The sequence below is a fragment of the Asterias amurensis genome, chromosome 4 (assembly GCF_032118995.1).
Source record: "Asterias amurensis chromosome 4, ASM3211899v1".
Lineage (NCBI taxonomy): Eukaryota > Metazoa > Echinodermata > Asteroidea > Forcipulatida > Asteriidae > Asterias > Asterias amurensis.
Window position 1 is genome coordinate 20,326,176 of NC_092651.1, and position 18,502 is coordinate 20,344,677.

General features: G+C 38.8%; 1 protein-coding gene and 1 pseudogene across 2 annotated transcripts in view; both read left to right on the plus strand.

Moving 5' to 3' along the window:
• The first annotated feature begins 310 nt into the window (after positions 1 to 310).
• The window catches only part of LOC139935664 (chromosome-associated kinesin KIF4-like), a 39,937-nt gene continuing 21,745 nt past the window's right edge, over positions 311 to 18,502 (plus strand). The window contains exons 1-7 of one of the 2 annotated variants that reach the window (XM_071930172.1): positions 311 to 414; positions 1,016 to 1,278; positions 14,725 to 14,909; positions 15,441 to 15,530; positions 16,139 to 16,305; positions 16,835 to 16,929; positions 17,794 to 17,913. In XM_071930172.1, coding sequence (XP_071786273.1) covers positions 1,038 to 1,278; positions 14,725 to 14,909; positions 15,441 to 15,530; positions 16,139 to 16,305; positions 16,835 to 16,929; positions 17,794 to 17,913 — 898 coding nt within the window. In that variant the 5' untranslated portion in view covers positions 311 to 414; positions 1,016 to 1,037. Of the gene's footprint in view, positions 415 to 1,015; positions 1,279 to 13,517; positions 13,629 to 14,217; positions 14,481 to 14,724; positions 14,910 to 15,440; positions 15,531 to 16,138; positions 16,306 to 16,834; positions 16,930 to 17,793; positions 17,914 to 18,502 lie in introns of those variants that run through there. The other variant, XM_071930171.1, reaches the window with a different exon arrangement.
• Positions 1,404 to 11,449, plus strand: LOC139935839 (uncharacterized; annotated as a pseudogene).

Below are 18,502 nucleotides of genomic sequence, written 5' to 3' on the forward strand. Positions count from 1 at the left end.
GTTATTACATCGTCCATGAAATACAATAGCCAAAAATACATGCCGGATAGCACTGTTAATAATTTACACACATAAAATGGAGCAATAAATTACAGTTATTTTGTGTGTAAACACCTACATACGTATTTTTTACGAAAATTGTTTGTATATTCAACCATCATTCCTCCATGATTCAACCGTACATGTTTTCTGGCTAATTAAACTTTGACCTGCGCATTCTACCAATCAGTTTACCAGTGCGTAATCCTGACGTTGTCATTGGTGACCCCAAAAACTGGCGCATTGGGTCGAACATTCAAATACGCCATCACTCGCGGCCGGTTAGTGTACTGTTGTTGTCGCCAGCAAGATCGAACAAGAGTATAAATCTACGTCAAATGACCAAAGTTGTCGTCTGATACTTCTTCCAAGAAGGTAATTTGACCAACAGTATTGGTACTTGATAAGCAACTGGTGAACTTGAGTAGAAGCACTGCCGTTTACATGTTCTCTGCATGTAAAACCTTGTCGGTTTTCAAGCCGTTTTCATCCACCGACGTGACAAAATTATGATTGCCGTTTAAACAGTTTAACTAGTTTCGTGAAATTTAAAAATTAAGGGCCGTACACTGAAAACTTGCAACAGGCAATCATACTACAGATTAGTAGGCTACATATAATTAGATTAATACAAATGAATGTCATTATTTACTGTGTAACTTGTAAGTCTGTAACTTGTGTAAGTTTGTTTATGTTTTTAAAATAAAATATACATACAAGTTTAAAACGATTTTTAAAAATTTAAAAATTAATTTGTAATTTCTTTTTACAAAAAGTTTGCAAAGTTTTTTTTTACAAATTTAATAATAGGAATGCATCGGTTTGGTTGGCACACACCACATTATTGGCAATGCGTCAGAAACTTTTGTGGTTCATCAAAAAATGTTCATAATGATGTATTTATTAGGCCCTCTATGTGTGCAAAAGTAACTAAATCAATTTATCTTTTTCTTTAATCTTTTTGTTTTTCCTTCAGACGCTAGAAAATACATCCAATAATGCCAGAAGGAGCAGGGGATCAAGACATCCCCGTTCGGGTAGCCTTAAGATGCCGACCACTGGTCCCCAAAGAGAAATCAGAAGGTTGCCAGATGTGCGTCAAGTTTATTCCAAATGAACCGCAGGTCGTTCTTGGGAAAAACAAGGCTTTCACGTATGACTATGCCTTTGGGCCTGACATCTTGCAAGAGCCAGTGTATACGTCTGCTGTGGCACCCCTTGTTGAGGGAATTTTCAAAGGTTACCCCCCCCCCTTTTCGCCTTTTTAAAATCTTATTTTTTTTTACTATTGAGGCATATTCAAACTTAAAGGCACTGGACACATTTGGCTTGTCAAAGAGTCATTATTCTTACTTGTTGTATCGATGCATGTTTGTTTGTTTGTTTGTTTGAATGATCTTTCTATCAAGGGAACTCGGCAAACTCCCACAAAGGGATATAAACGCCAAGCTAGCAATGTAAACACTAAAATAACAATTCTGTGAGAAATTGGGCTCAATTGGTCATCAGATCCGATGTTTTAATGTCATTTAATTTGATAATTTCCTTTGTAGGTTTGAATGCCACTGTCATTGCATACGGCCAGACTGGATCTGGAAAGACTTTCTCTATGGGGAGTGGTTATAATCTAACAGACAAGGTTGCCATGGGAATCATCCCCAGAGTCATCAAGGATCTGTTTGATGAGTTTCTCTTAAAGTGTACTTACCTGGAGGTAAGGCTGGCCTGCACTCGATGTTATCTCCTTCTTGGTACTTGAAAGGACGGTTGATTTAATAACAAATTTTACGATCTGCATCTCAATTGTTGCCGTTCAATAAGATTTTGTCTGCACAATTAACATTTATAACCTTTTATCTATAAAAGATCATGAAACAGAGTTTGTTGTGTCTAAAACGGAATTCAGGTTTTTTTTTATGGAATTTGCACTTTCCTGAAACGAAAAATCATTGGCCCACTTAGTGTACTTTGTAGGATGCATTCACAATAACCACATGACATTTTTTTGCAGGCTGGCATTCAAAATGCGCAGTGATTGATATTAAATGGCAGAACAGTAGGAGGGTTAATCTTAAAGATGACTTGGCTAACAGTTCATACTGGATTTCCAAGGAAAATGTAATGTCACAAAACAAATTTCTATAGTTACAGTAAACTCCCTAGAAGCAGTTCAGATAGCAACCCTGGTTTACTGCGCAGTGAGTGAAAGTTTTGCAAATGGTTGGTTTCACTAATTTTTTCCCTTCAGATTCACAAAGAAGACATCAATGACTTGTTGAATACGTCACTGAAGAAGGAAACCCTGGCAGTAAGAGAGGATCCAGAGAATGGAGTCATAGTAAGTCTACTAGCCTGCAAGATAAGGGTGTTACAAGAAACATTTTTGAATCGCCTACACCTGAGACCGGAATATAGATTAAAGCAAAGGAAACAACAACCAGACTAATATGTTTCTTGCAAGATTGATGTTATATTAGTCTTAATTCGAATCACTCTTCTGCCTAGCTTGCTCCTTAACGCTGGAATAAAGATTAGAGCCGAAGAAACAGCTAGAAGATAAGGTGGCATGCAAGTCGCCTGACGCACAAGGCCTGAAGGCCACTTCAAGGTGTGGGCTACAATTATTTTTTCCAGAGGCCATTGCCACCTACTCCTAGGGCTGAAACAGGGTTACCCCTTGGGTATCTTCAATTCGAAGCCTAGCCGGTAGAGCAGAAAGCACTACCTTCCCAATAAGGCTGTGTCTGAATTGGCCTCTAATTCAGACTAGACCCTAATATTGCTTTGTCCTGCGGATGAGATATTAAGCTGTAATGTCCCGAGTGTAAGGTACCTAGGTCTCTGCAGTTTTCCCTTTTCCTTGGTAACACTTTTGGATGGTGTTTTTTCTCCTCCCCTTTGCAGGTGTGCTGGACCACTCGTTCATGACGATGAGTCCCTTGACAAATCACCAACTAAAACATCGAGATCAGCAGAACTCAAAACAGGTGGGTGATTCTTCTCATTGTGAAGCTCAGACCCTTAATCAATCGCAACCTAAATTTGGTTTGTTTCTCTACAGGTAGTGGACATTACTTTTTTAATCAGCATTTTATATTTTGGAAGTACTTTTTGTTTTCATATTTGCATTTGTTCATTTTGCACTGTTTATCTTTTCATTCGGACATTTCTTTAGAGGCGTGTTGAATCATTGATTGATAGTGGTCATGCAACCATGGCAACCCTCTCCACAGCAACGAACTTTCCAAGCCGTGTGTCATCCTCGCGCGGCCGACCAATCAAAGCGCTTCCTCTCTCCAATCTCACCCCGCTGGTTTCTCAAGAAGAGAAGGTGGGCGGAGCTAAGAGCCACTCGTACGGCTTTGTTGGGAGGGGGCAAGATCGAGAGATTAAATCAAGGTGGACGGGGAACCAGTATGACCGGCACCCACCATCACCTCCGGTCAAACAGAAAGCAAGGTAAACAATCTTAAAAACTTGTGTCCTTCATTACAATAGTTCACTCATCTTCGTATTCTTGATGCAATACAGGGTGCTAAATTAGCAGTCGCCAAATGCAGGTGAAAACCTAGATCTATTTTGTAGCACAACTTGCAGGTGACAATGGCCTTTTCCATTGCTGCTCCCCGAATATGGAATAGTCTACCTATCCAAACCAGGAACTCCAACAGTGTCCCAGCCTTCAAACTGGCTCTCAAGACCCATCTTTTCCCCTAGTCTGTAGCTGGTTGACAGCGTCTTTGTACTGTCTTGTTTTCCTTCTTTCTTCAACGCCTTGTTTCCTTTGGCAATTTTGGGCTTTATAAATACAGTTTGTTATTACTATAAGCGCTTAGTTAATTATTATTACTATTAATACTGATGATTGATTCTCCTCAATCCAGTCCCAGGAAAGATTCACTGAATGATAAGCGGAGTGGGTCGTTGGTCTCTTCAACATCCTCGGGGCAAGGCTCATGGCTTGACAACATTGGTAAGAAATGTAGCTTCTATCATCTCAGGAATTAATGCTTTAAAGGCACTGGACACATTTGGTAATTGTCAAAGATCAGTATTCTCACTTGGTGTACGTATGTATCTCCATATATGCATAAAACAACAATCCTGTGAAAATGTGGGCTCAATTGATCCTCGAAGTTATAAGAAAATAACAAAAGAAGAACACTCTTGGTGCTCAAATGTGTGTGCTTTCAGATGCCTAATGCAATTTTTTAACATAATGGTGACCTAAATTGGTAGCAAAATTAGGTACCTGAAAAAGAGATTTGGTTTATATATGTGACTTTAATGCTTTCTTTGCAGGTTCCAGGGGCAAAGATGTACCACTACCATAATCCTCCCAACCATCACTCTACAACAGACAGCGAGAAATCCAACAGTTTCTTAGCCGGCTTACATCCTTCAAGACACAGCATCAGAAATAGACCCTATGAATCCACGGACAGGAGGCATCATCAGTCTAATGAGCCCTTGAACTCGGATGGCTTCAGTCGGGGATACCGATAATACAACGTGAATGACAACCACCGGCGGTTGGAATCAGACTCACAGGGGGACGGCTGGAAGAGTACAACCAGCAATCAGTCAGACAGGGTGCCTGAAAGGAGGAGTGATTTCCCCCTCGGTGGCTCGACACAAAGCGGTATGCGATCTAAAGAACACTCCGCCTCGCAAGAGCAGCTGTTTATGAAGACCATGGCGGAATCAAAGCGTCTTGAAGACGGGTACGAAGGTAATCACTACTCTGAGAGGCCGACGGGGAGCGAATTGCAAGAAGTGACAAACTCAAGGGATTGGAGGATAGGGAGCGGGACTTATCAACAGCAGGAACTCGATCAGAGAAATACTGATCAGAGCAATAATGATAGAAGGGCGGCGGTAGAAGCACATCACGATTCAACCGCCCCTGGAAAGAGTCATCAAACGAACAGGTCGGTCACCGACACATCAGGCCGGTTGTTACGTGACAGTGGCACAGCCCTGCCGCACCGTCACACAAAACACAGAAGGAAAGATGATGACAGGGTTCGACCTTAACGCTGGTCCGCTGGCCAAATGCCAGTAGAAATCGCGGCGGACCAGCTGAAACACCTTGCCAACTGGTCCGGCTGACCAGTCAAAAATATCGGCAGCGGTACTACAGAACTATGACTATTATTTAAATATTTTTAGGCTCGAATAAAACATAAAAACATTCACTCAAGGTTTGGATAAAACGTAAAAAAATCACCCGAAGTGCCGCTGAACGCTGGCAAACTTCCCACGATAACACATACACATGTACACACAGCGCAAAATCCCATCATGCAACGTAAATGCTTGTAGTCTTCGTATTAATTCACGTGTGCCAAAAAGTGTAAGAAACATTGATCGCTAGAGGGCGTTTCAGAATATTCGATAGCGTGAGAATAGACGCCCTCTATTGGTGAAAGTACGCGATAGCTTACAAAACTAGCTTCAATCGCCTTGACAAAAGACCACAAAGCAAAACACATTCTGTCAGCAGCAGCATGGTCGTCGTCGTCAACGGAGCAGATTTCCGTGTGGGGAAAAGAGTCTAGCGTGTTTACGAAAAACGAGCGAGACGGTGAGGCTTCATTGAACAAAAATTACAAAGTTAGGATACTCTTGATGAGCAAAAAGGAGTATTTAATTGGGATTAGTATGGTTCTTCCGTCCTGATTTTGCTTAATTTTTTTTGTTATTTGGGGCTTGTTTTTTTTTGCGGGCGATCGGTGGGCGATCTAGTTTTGCTCCATGGTTTTATTGGTCAAATATAATGCGCGGTTGCTTCGTTGTTTTTTTTGCGGGTTCAAATTTCAAGAAATACTTGGGTTCTCGAATGCAACACCTCCATGGTTTAACAAAGGCGCAGTTGTTTTTGCTGCTTTTAAATGAATTTTTTCTTCACAAAATAGACAACGGCACCGACCATTCCGTACACATAATTAAAAAAATACCGTAAAACGCCGTATGCTTCTCCATGGATGTTGCAACTATTTTGATGTCTACTTTTTGTTGGTTTTTTTCTGGACGAAAGTGGGAAGATTTTGGGAACTTCGGTTGTCGGTACGATGTATTGTGTTTATGAATACTTAATATTAAAAGTACAAACAGGCAATGTTTATACATGATAAAATAACTTAAGCGATCGCACGTAAACCCTCCCCACTGTAGATTTGAAGGCAATACATAAAAAGTTAATATTTTTAACAGTCGGTTTTAAAGTGTTTTTTTTTGTTAAGTAAAACAATAAAAACAAATTCATACAAATGTTCTTCGTACTTGAGAATACTTCGATGTCCAATGCTTACAATAAACCGTAGACTAAAAAATTACCTAAAAAAAGATCATGTTAAATTTTCCAATTTGCTCTTACAAATAATTTGACCTGTTTTTAAATTAATTTTAATAAGATTATTATTACTTTTTTTAAAGAAAAAATACTCTCAAATTAGTGAGCCCCCTTACGAACACAATAACTTGGTACACATAAATAAAGTATGGCTTCCAGTGCAGTTAAGTTGACGTTGCAATTCATGTTGAATTTTGAAATAGCGGCGATTAAAAATCGAGCAGTTGGTATACAACAGTATTTTTTTAGTTAAAAAAACATATAAAAAAATTTGACGGACCAGTCAAAAACCTGGCGGACCAGTGAAAAATCAAGCCAACTGGTCCTGCTGGCCAGTTGAAAAAAAAGTTAAGGGCAACCCCTGTCTGATGTTGAAAACACCAACTTACAAAAGAGCAGACCATTGGATGAAAGGCTGGGGCCAGGTAGGAGGGACAGGAGTTACGTAGATGAAAAAGAGAGGCACACCCAGAAGCATGATACCAGGGGGAGTGCTGACAACAGAGGAAAGAGCCTGGTAGAGCTGACCGCACCGCTGAATGCCAGCAGGCTGAGGCCGATCAGGCAAAAAACTAGGAATGCGATGGTAAGTTGGTCAAAGCAAATCAGGAATCACTTCTTGAACTTGTGAAGAATTGCTTCAAACGTTTCAATACTAGAGAATCAGGAAATTGTTCTTTTCATTGACTCACGTACAGCAGGTAGGTGATAGGATTGTGCTTTTGATGATCAAGCATTGAGTTTGGCACACAGTCAGAGTATGTCATGTGAAAGACATTTGGCTGTAGGTCTATAGACCGATCCATTAGGCTCTGCCCACGGCGCACATAGGAGCAAGAACACGTGGGCCTCTCCAATGCCATTCTGCACAACTCTACCGAGCGCGCCAAGCATACGCACACGCATGTCGGACCTTAATTTGTCGGACTTTTGGTTGCGCAATGGGTTGTGATTGGTCAATATGTAATGGGGCGGGGCTTAATGGATCGGTCTATTGCTTACTTGTTACAGGTAGAATAGTGGTAACGATTTAAAAAAAACTTTGTTTTCCAAATTTGAATCTCACAAGACGTATGACGCATTGAACCCATCCTAAGTTAGGACGAGTTTCGTTACTCGTCTTAACTTGAGATAGGATTAGTCCTAGCGTTTCGTGAAATTGGCTGTGGAAGATTTATCAGCCAAATTTTCATTAATAAAGTGGTTCTGAGCATGCACACATTACTACCTGAAACAATGGATTGACCTGGTGAGTCTACTGTCTCGAGTTCATACCAGAGCTGTCACCTGGCGTCCCAAAAGTCCCTCATTCATTTTTGTTAACAACAATTAATTAATTACATTTTTACTGTTGGCAGGAAGTTCAGCTGGTTGAACACATTTTGATGACAGTTTTTAATTTTGTACACATTCTTTTACAGTTGCTGTTGAACTTTACTTTATTGTACGCCCACAGATTAAAAATCAGTAAACATATTGGATGATCATCTCGCAAGAAATTTATTTACTAAAAAATGTTTGGGTTGTATTATCTTTTACAATATTGTTTCCCTGTTGTATCTTTCCTTCAGGTGAGCATCCTTGAGAATGGCGAGGTATGTTTGGAGTTTCTTAAGATCAAAGACGGCAGTGATAGAGTGGTTGAGGTTTTTAGGATCTCAGAGGATGGAATGCAGGTAAGGATGATAATTGCAATTCTTGCACAAACCCAAAGTTGTAGAACCAATTATTTATTTTGCAAAGGTAACAATTCATGTAATGCTTAATTGATATGAAACTATTACTTGTAAATTTAATGTTTGTTCCCAAAAAATAAAATTGCAGAGAATTCCTATTTACAGCAGGTGTCAGACTGTTCTTTGGATAATAACAGAGCAAGTTGATTAAATTCTGGTTTTCCTATTACCAATCATCAGGTCACAACCTATCACCCCAACAGGGGTAAAGGTTTCCCAGTCATGGACACTCCACCATCCCCTCCCCAGGGTCGCATCACCGTCTACACCTACCACAACCTCCCCGGCAAGTACTGGAAGAAGTACCAGTATGCCGCTAAGTTTGTGCAGCTGGTCCGCTCCAAGACGCCAAAGGTGACTCTCTACACCAAACAGGCAAAGTGCATGCTGATGGAGAACTTCCCCGAGGCAGACTTTGAGGCGTGTTTCTATGAAGGTAGGTTTCAAGTTGTCATGCCAGTAGAGAAGTCTTGTGAATTCCAAAAAATCTACTCCGCGGCAGTAGAATGTAAAGCAACTCAAGTTCTTAAAGGAACATACCCAGCAAGTAAATACACACATGTTGTTACCGCAGACCAAATATACCAAATGAACATTTTTACAATTTAAACCTGGGGGAGTAGTAATGTTATTGCTATTGTAGGAGATGAAACACTTTTGCAGTTAATTTTCAGAGTTAACAAGACTGCTTAGTTCTGAAATGAAATGTCCTGCATTTATAACTACTACCTGGGCGTAAGGTAGGAATTCAGCTGGGACTATAGCCTTTTGCTTAGTGGATTGAGCCTGGGACTTCTCGTTATTAACTTCACTACCACGGAGTGAGTTCTTAATTGGTCGCAAAATTTTGACAAGCTTGCTCTAGAGCCTCTTGTCATCATCGGGAGACATGGTGTTACTGCAAACCAATTATACATTGATACGTCGTCACCATGCAATGCCTCAAATCCCATAATACATCCTATTCTGCTTAAAATATTCTGGATGTACACCACACAAAATAAGTACATGCCAAGATGCAACTTTTTAGCACAGAGAATTTGTATGTGTGATATAGCTTTTTGCAAAATAGATGGCTTAAGTTTCTAGATTTGCGCACAGTTAGTAATTCAGTGATGGAATTATAATCACCACTCACAGGTACCATGCTCCGCCTCTCCGGTCCAACCCTCCAAGTGACTGAGACCAATGGGAAAAGCTCCTCCTATGATGTATCCAGTGGTTGCCAGGCTATCCCCGCTGACCTCCAAGCTATGGTAGCACAGACGCAGGATGTACATAAACAGTGTATGGAGCTGGAGTCAGCGATAGCTGGTATGGAATCACTCAAGGGTCATGGGCCGTATTTCCCCATCATCATATGCAGGTCAGTCAACTTTGAAACACCAAGAGTATTATTTGAAACTTTGTTGCTTTGAGGTTTTCAGGCCTGAAGTTTCAACTTTCAGAGCGCAAGGCAGTTCTCATTCAAAATCTATGGGAAAGTTTATGGGAAACTTTTGAAGGGGCACAAAGTCAATGGCATTAGATGCCATGACCTTGTCTGTGTAATTCCGTGCCTGGATTTCAGAAATTTTATTGAGAACATAACTTTTTGTTTTCAATAAGATTAAGAGAATTTGTTTAACATTCAAAAATATTTGTTTGTCAGTGACACCACAAACCTTTTGTACAAGTACAAATTTTGTTTTTTTTTGTCAGGTTTAAAAAAACATATTTAAACAAAATTTATCAAGGCCTACAATGTCATGAACGTTTAAAGCTTAAAGATATTTTACTTTTTGCTTTATGATATTTATGCATTGCACTTGTACAAAATGGTAATACTGCATACCAAATAATTTTTGTTTCGCCACCTCATTATACAATGCCTTTAAATCAATTTCATTGATGTTAGCCTTCCGTTCAAGCTTTAAAACATCTATGCTTTTGTATCCACAGAAAACCAACCTCTGCAGATACAACACTAACCTCACCCAATAAGACTGTCCAGAGCTCCAAAACCCCCACCCCTCTGGCCAACGTACCGTCACCCAGTGCCGCACCCCCTGTGTCTGCATCAGTGTGCTCATACGATGGGACGGTGTACAGCATGAAGAGCGAGACACAAATAGAGTCTACAATTGAAGCAAAGAATCACGGTGAGTGAAAACAAAACTGTGAATTTGGGAATTTGAAGTTTGCTTTCATAGTTCAACCAGTGTTTCCACATGCTAAGGACAAGAGTGTAGTGATTCATCTTGAGGATTGAGGCAAAATTTGCACAGCCTGCAAACTGACAAGAATGAAACGCTCACACAAAAGCGCAGTTATTCTACTTTCTCATTCAAGTTGTGGGTTCTTTATACAAAGCATGATATTCCTCCTTTTTAATTGCCTTCAAATCTCAAAACAATTGCTGTTTGGAATCGTTCCATGAGTGTTGAATTGCTCCACTACAGTGTTTTGTTATTAGTGAGTAGTAATTAAACAAACAAATAATTTGCCTCTTAAAATACAACCAGATCATACAGTCTGCCATTTTGTGGCATCAACTTTTTAATTTTTTTTTTATCAAAATAGCAAACCGTGTTCTTTCATGAAATTACACTAAAACCAAACAAGTTCAAGGGATATTTGTGAATCATTATATTCTGCTTCATATATTTCAACGGTACTTGTTTTAAATCTGGCTTGAAGTTTTTCGTGAAACCTTTTCCTCCATGTTGTAAGTTCCTTCTGTAATCCTTTTTTTTCAGTGTCCACCCAACGCGAACGACACAGCAGTCATCCAAGCAAAGATGGAATCCTAAAGAGCACCTTCGTCCCCAACGTAGGCTGGGCCTCCCAGATGGTCTCCGGTGAGGTGTGGGTCCAGTACAATGACGGCACGCAGATCGTGGTCAAAGCATCCGTCACAGCGGTCAAGTTCATCGACGCCTCTGGCGGAGTCAGACGGTTCGGTCCAAAAGACAAACTCCCAGAGGATGTCAAGTCAAAACTTTCGCAGTTGTCGATGATCGTTGAGATGTTCGTTAACAGGTGATCTTCTTGGTCAACTTTGGGTACATGAAGCAATAGATGGTGATGTCAGCAGCTGAATTATATTTGCTTAGCACAGTGATGGACATGAATTGGACCCAGCTTTGACATGGATTTAGGTCCAAAATATTGCAAGGGAGCCTTGCAGGAAAAAGTGGAGCCTTGCAGTGAAAGTTTACGTTTTGGGTGAACAAAGATTTTGCAGAGCGGGATTGGTACCTTGGACTTCCGGGTTTACACACAATGTACTACCAACTGAGCTAAACCAAGACCTATTTTGAAATTTTTCCAATTTTGTCAAAATATTTGTTGGGTGGGGGTGGGGGGGGGGGGAAGGTGCAACCAGAAATCTATTAAACTATGTACTGTCATAATTATATAGCCAGGGTTATGATACAACCTGGGACATTGTAAGGGGACCATGGATGCAACTTTGTCTTTAAATGTCTTTCCTGCAAATTTTTCTGCATATTTATTTGATTTCAGCTGGACCCTTTCAGTTACTAAATAAACTATTAGAACAAAAAACAAGTAGAACATAGAGAGTGCCTTAAAAAAATGAATCCCTTAAAACGCACAAAACTACAAATTGAAAAGAGTCCTAAAAGGAGGAATATATAAAAAGGAGCGTTCACCAAACAGCAAAGCATTTCATACCTGTTTGATCTTACTGTTTTCAAATTGGCCAGAGCCCAATTTCATGGCTCTGCTTACCGTCGAATTTTGCGCTTATGATCACGATTCCCCGCTTATGTGCAAGCGCCGAATTTCTGTGCTAGCCTTCTAAGCGTAGAATGCCTAGTGACGCAGAGTACGCACGCGCAGAAGCCAAAATTTGCCGCTAACCCGAGCAGTCGGTAGATTTTCTTGTCTGGAAGATTCCAAAAATATTGAGTTACATAAGAAAGTGTGGAAAACAATTTTTGTCCTCATTGCAATTATGTCATTAATTAAATGCTATTCAAACCTTGCTATGAATCAAATTGGTGTTTAAAATCTCAATTGCAGTCCTTCGCAAATATTTCAAAGTTTATAAGCAACAGTTCTCCTATATTTAAATTTGTCTTGGAAAGACAAAAGCAGCGATAAAATAAAGACAAGTTATTTCAAAAGTCAGTCAAGATTTATCTTTTTCATGTAGCTAAAAACAAGTAAAGATTTCTTCAGAAAAATATATAAATATGTACTGGTATGTAGTTTGTTGTTTTTAACTATGAAATATTTTATTTGTAAATAAAACAAAACCAAGGTTTCAATATTATGTGTACAGTGTAATACTATGTATAAAGTGTAATAAACAAACATATACATAAGACTTTTCAAAATCATTGTACAAATCAATTTTTGGAATAAATAAAATTACAATTCATGTTAATGTGACCTTAGTATTGTATTAAAATGAAAGAGAATAAAATAATTTCTGAAATTGATTACTCTTACTTTATTTTTTGTCATTCTTAAACTAATCTAAAATGGCAAGGGTATTTTCTTCCTGTTTTTATTTGAATTCCTCAAAGCCAATATACATTCAACCTTTTATTACAAACCTAGTTTCCTTGTTTGTACATTCCAGGGCATTTACTGGCAGGCAAGATATTTTTTCAAGACAGAAAAAAAAAAAAAAAAATAAGTTAAACTTTTTCCTATGTGCTCGTCCACTCACAATGTTAGAGCAATTAATGATTTATTATCTCTTTCTTATTAACTTTGGGAGACATCTCAGTAAAAAAATTGATTTTCAGAAGTGCTCAGCAGCTACAAACTAACATTATTTTTTTTTTTATGATAAAAACTACTAGTTTTTCTTTGGTCTTATTTGTTTGAAATTTCAGAAGTTTTGAAAACAAATTGCAATCGGTATCAACCTTAATCGAAAATGTTAAGAAATTTTCCAAAACGGTCAAAGATCGGCTGTGCGGGTAGGTGTCGTAAACGACGTGAGAGATTAATAAATCAGAGAGAACACACAGCCACCGGACCGTCGAATACATGTCATTCATGTGTTGTATTTATATCATAATATTTTATAAATTATTCTAGCCATGGGGTGTAGTATATTTACAACATTATGAGTTATTACATCGTCCATGAAATACAATAGCCAAAAATACATGCCGGATAGCACTGTTAATGATTTACACACATACAATGGAGCAATAAATTACAGTTATTTTGTGTGTAAACACCCACATACGTTTTTTTTACGAAAATTGTTTGTATACTCAACCGTGCATGTTTTCTGACTAATTAAACTTTGACCTGCGCATTCTACCAATCAGTTTACCAGTGCGTAATCCTGACGTTGTCATTGGTTAAATGCGTGACCCCAAAAACTGGCACATTGGGTCGAACATTCAAAAATACGCCATCACTCTCGCGGCCGGCTAGTGTACTGTTGTTGTCGCCAGCAAGATCGAACAAGAGTATAAATTTACGTCAAATGACCAAAGTTGTGGTCTGATACTTCTTCCAAGAAGGTAATTTGAACAACAGTATTGGTACTTGATAAGCAATTGGTGAACTTGAGAAGAAGCAGTGGCCGTTTACATGTTCTCTGCATGTAAAACCTTGTCGGTTTTCAAGCCGTTTTCATCCACCGACGTGACAAAATTATGATTGCCGTTTAAACAGTTTAACTAGTTTCGTGAAATTTAAAAATTAAGGGCCGTCAGTGAAAACTTGCAACTGACAACCATACAGATTCAGTAGGCTACATATAACTAGATTAATACAAATGAATGTCATTATTTACTGTGTTTCTTGTAAGTCTGTAACTTGTGTCAGTTTATTTATGTTTTTAATAATAATATAAAAGTTTAAAACGATTTTAATTTTAAACTTTTTAATTTATCATTTTTTTTTACAAAAAATAACGGGAATGCATCGGTTTGGTTGGCGCACACCACATTATTGGCAATGCATCAGAAACTATTGTGGTTCATCAAAAAATGTGCATATGATGTATTTATTACTCTCTAGGCCCTCTCCTCTACCCTATATGTGTGCAAAAGTAACTACCGGTAAATAAGTTTATCTTTTTCTTTAACCTTTTTGTTTTTCCTTCAGACGCTAGAAAACACATCCAATTATGCCAGAAGGAGCAGGGGATCAAGACATCCCCGTTCGGGTAGCCTTAAGATGCCGACCACTGGTCCCCAAAGAGAAATCAGAAGGTTGCCAGATGTGCGTCAAGTTTATTCCAAATGAACCGCAGGTCGTTCTTGGGAAAAACAAGGCTTTCACGTACGACTATGCCTTTGGGCCAGACATCTTGCAAGAGCCAGTGTATACGTCTGCTGTGGCACCCCTAGTTGAGGGAATTTTCAAAGGTACCCCCTCCACTCGCTTTTTTTTTTTACATTTAATTTTTTCACAATTGAGGCATATTCAAACTTAAAGGCACTGGACACATTGGTTTGTCAAAGAGCAAGTATATTCTCACTTGTTGTATCTCTATGCATAAAACAATTAAACATGTTAACACTAAAATAACATTCTGTGAAAAATCGGGCTCAATTGGTCATCGAAGCTGGCTTGTTTTAATGTCATTTAATTTGATAATTTCCTTTGTAGGTTTGAATGCCACTGTCCTTGCATACGGCCAGACTGGGTCTGGAAAGACTTTCTCCATGGGAAGTGGTTATAATCTGACAGATAAAGTTGCCATGGGAATCATCCCCAGAGTCATCAAGGATCTGTTTGATGGGATCGACAAGAGGACGGACACGGAGTTTCTCTTAAAGTGTACTTACCTGGAGGTAAGGCAGGCCTGCACTTTATGTTATCTCTTTCTTGATACTTGAAAGGATGGTTGATGTAACAACAAATTTTACGATCTGCATCTCAATTGTTTACGTTCAAAAAGATTTTGTCTGCACGATTAACATTTATAACCTATCTATAAAAGAACATGAAACAGAGTTTGTTGTGTCTGAAACGGAATTCAGGTTTTTTTAACGGAATTTGCACCTTCCTGAAACGAAAAATCATTGGCCCACTTAGTGTACTTTGTAGGATGCATACACAATAACCACATGACATTATTTTGCAGGCTGGCATTCAAAATGCGCAGTGATTGATATTAAATGGCAGAACAGTAGGAGGGTTAACCTTAAGATGACTTGGCTAACGGTTCAAACTGGATTGCCAAGGAAAATGTAATGTCACAAAACAAATCTACAGTTACAGTGCACTCCCTAGAAGCAGTTCAGATAACAACCTTGGTTTATTGCGCAGTAAGTGAAAGTTTTAACTCTTCTTTGGTTGGTTTCACTAATTTTTTTCTTCAGATTCACAAAGAAGACATCAATGACTTGTTGAATACGTCACTGAAGAAGGAAACCCTGGCAGTAAGAGAGGATCCAGAGAATGGAATCATAGTAAGTCTACTAGCCTGCAAGATATGGGTCTTACAAGAAACATTTTTGAATCGCCTACGCCCGAGACCGGAATAAAGACTAAAGCAAAAGAAACAGCTACCGGACTAATATGTTTCTAGCAAGATTGATACTAGTCTTGATTCAATACACTCTTTTGTCTAGCCTGCTCTTTGAGACTGGAATGAAGACTAGATCCATAGGAACAGCTAGAAGACTATGTAGGAAAAGAAACAACTATAAGACTGGGTTTCTCACTAGATCGATACTAGTTGGGCTGGTAGCGCACTCTGCTCTACCAGCAGCTCTTAGTGGATGATGCTTAACCGGTGTCTACATCCTTACAGGCTGTCAAGGGGGGTAACCTTGTTTCAGCCCAAGGAGAAGACGTCACATTTTCCCTGGTTGGTGACAGTTGATTTGGGTTTACAGCCAAAAGCAGTTACCATGCCAAAAGCAGTTTTGATATTTTGCTAGTTTACAAATGTGATCATAGTTCTGTTTGGAATTGGTTAGATCTGGTTACACGGAAATCGCAGGTTCCGTTTTAAAACCATTTAGGAAAATAAATGTAAATAGAAAAACTCTAAATTTGATTTTGTCTTTCCAAGGTGTCCGGTCTCTCAGAGATCGCTGTGAAGACTGCCATGGATTTAGACCAATGTCTGGAGCAGGGTTCTATAGGGAGAACGACTGGCTCCACTGCTATGAACAGCACGTCTAGTCGCTCTCATGCCATCTTCACCATTATCATTGAGATGAGGAAGAAAGATGACAGGTAGGATGAACTACATTTAGTCCGTCTTCACTTTTAATAATAATTTCAAATTTGTATCGAGATGCTTTTTCGCAATTTCTCTTGAAAATGCTCAAGGTTTGGTTATTATTTGGTTTTGTTTTTACCCTTACATGTACATGGGTGTGTATTAGTAGGCACTGTATACTGTTCTTAAAGGAACACGTTGCCTTGGATTGGTCGAAATTGCGTGGTTTTCCTTTTACCTCGTCGACTAACACTGTCGGCCATTCATGGGAGTCAAATTTTTGACTCCCATAAATGGTCGACCGTGTTAGTTCGCAAAGTAAAATGGAAACCACGCAATTTCGAGGCAAATTTGTGTGGATCATTGTATTCTACTTTTAAGTCATCTTTCTAACCATATGCATTTTGTTACAAACGATTACAAACACTTTTCAAAGACCAACTCGACCAATCCAAGGCAACGTGTTCCTTTAAACACTCTCGTGGAATTGAACCGATTCAAATTTGTAGCCTCTTATTCTTCTTAATTCTTTTTATGTTTTAGTGATAACTACTGTCACGCTAAGTTCCATTTAGTGGACCTTGCTGGATCAGAGAGAGCTAAAAAGACTCAAGCACAGGGTGAAAGGTTAAAGGAAGGTAAGTCGCATCATGTTACCAGGGGTAATAATGTCGGAAGCGCTTTGAGACACCCCTCGGGCGTGTAAAGCGCGATATAAAAACGGTCTATTATTATTATAACGGTCTATTAATATTATTTATTTGTTTTTGTTATTGTTATTGTTATTGTTATTGTTATTGTTATTGTTATTGTTATTGTTATTGTTATTGTTATTGTTATTGTTATTGTTATTGTTATTGTTATTGTTATTGTTATTGTTATTGTTATTGTTATTGTTATTGTTATTGTTATTGTTATTGTTATTATTATTGTTATTATTATTGTTATTGTTATTGTTATTATTATTATTATGTTGTACATTGTATCCCTCTTAGCCCCATACCAACTTTTTATGTAAGTCTTGACCTTGACATAGATGCTAATGAAGTTTTGAAGACTTGTGTCAGCCTTGCATGCCATCAATGATCACAGGCTCTTAAAAAAAATTAAAATCTTGTTTTTGCACTGGACACGTATTTATAAACAAGTGCAAGTAAAACTTGACTCAAATGTGTGCACAGTAAAATTGTGTGGAGTGTGAACCATCATGATTGTAAGCTCATTACATGTTCTCCCATTGTTTGGACTTGTTTTAAATTTTGACATCCAATCTTGTTTTGTACACAACTGCAAAGCCAGGACATCACATTATCGCTATGTAAAAGCATCCAGATCCTTTTTGACATTCCCTATGGTCTCAGTGAGTTCAGCAGGTTTCATGAATGTCATTGACCCAAGGTAGTAATAATGTAAGGTGCTGTGGTACATCGTAAAAATACCCAACTTTATTACAAAAAAAAATATGTTAAATGTGATTATTTTTCTCCTTGACTCAAATTCAGGAATCAACATCAACCGCGGCCTCCTCGCTCTTGGTAACGTGATTAGCGCCCTCGGGGATGAGAATGGGAGAAGGGGTCACATACCATACAGAGACTCCAAACTGACCAGACTGTTACAAGGTGAGGCTACAAATTTTCAATAAAGTGGTCCTCAAAAACCAACAGCACTTCTCCCTACCAGCCAAACTTCTAGATCCTTGATCTATACTCCAAGGGGTCTAATCTTGACTCTGAGTGAACTTCACCCTCAACTCCAATTGGTATTTTCCAGTTTTGGGTTGGGACTTAAATACTGTCACAAGAGAAACCATTTGTTAATTTGATTCATTGCATTAATGCATTCATTTAAAACTTCTCACTAGTTTTTCAGCCTGAGACTCTTTGTACTGGCAAATATAGGTATAGTGCTTCCATTTTTTACTTTCAACTGTACATTTTTTACTCATGTTTGTTTGTGCAGGCATGATATTCTTCCTGCTAGCTCTGGTCCAATTTCCAGGTGTTTGTACCCTTGGGGGAAAAACAGAAAAATTGTGATGAAGTAATAATAATAATATTTAAAATTTATATTGCGCCCCTTACATACAAAATGATCAGAGGCGCAGAACACATGTTAAAAAACACAGAGTGGAAGAAAAAGACATAGAACATGGTCACCAGGCCAGTGCCCAAACAAAAGTATGGGGATTCGTCTGTCCCACCAACAGAG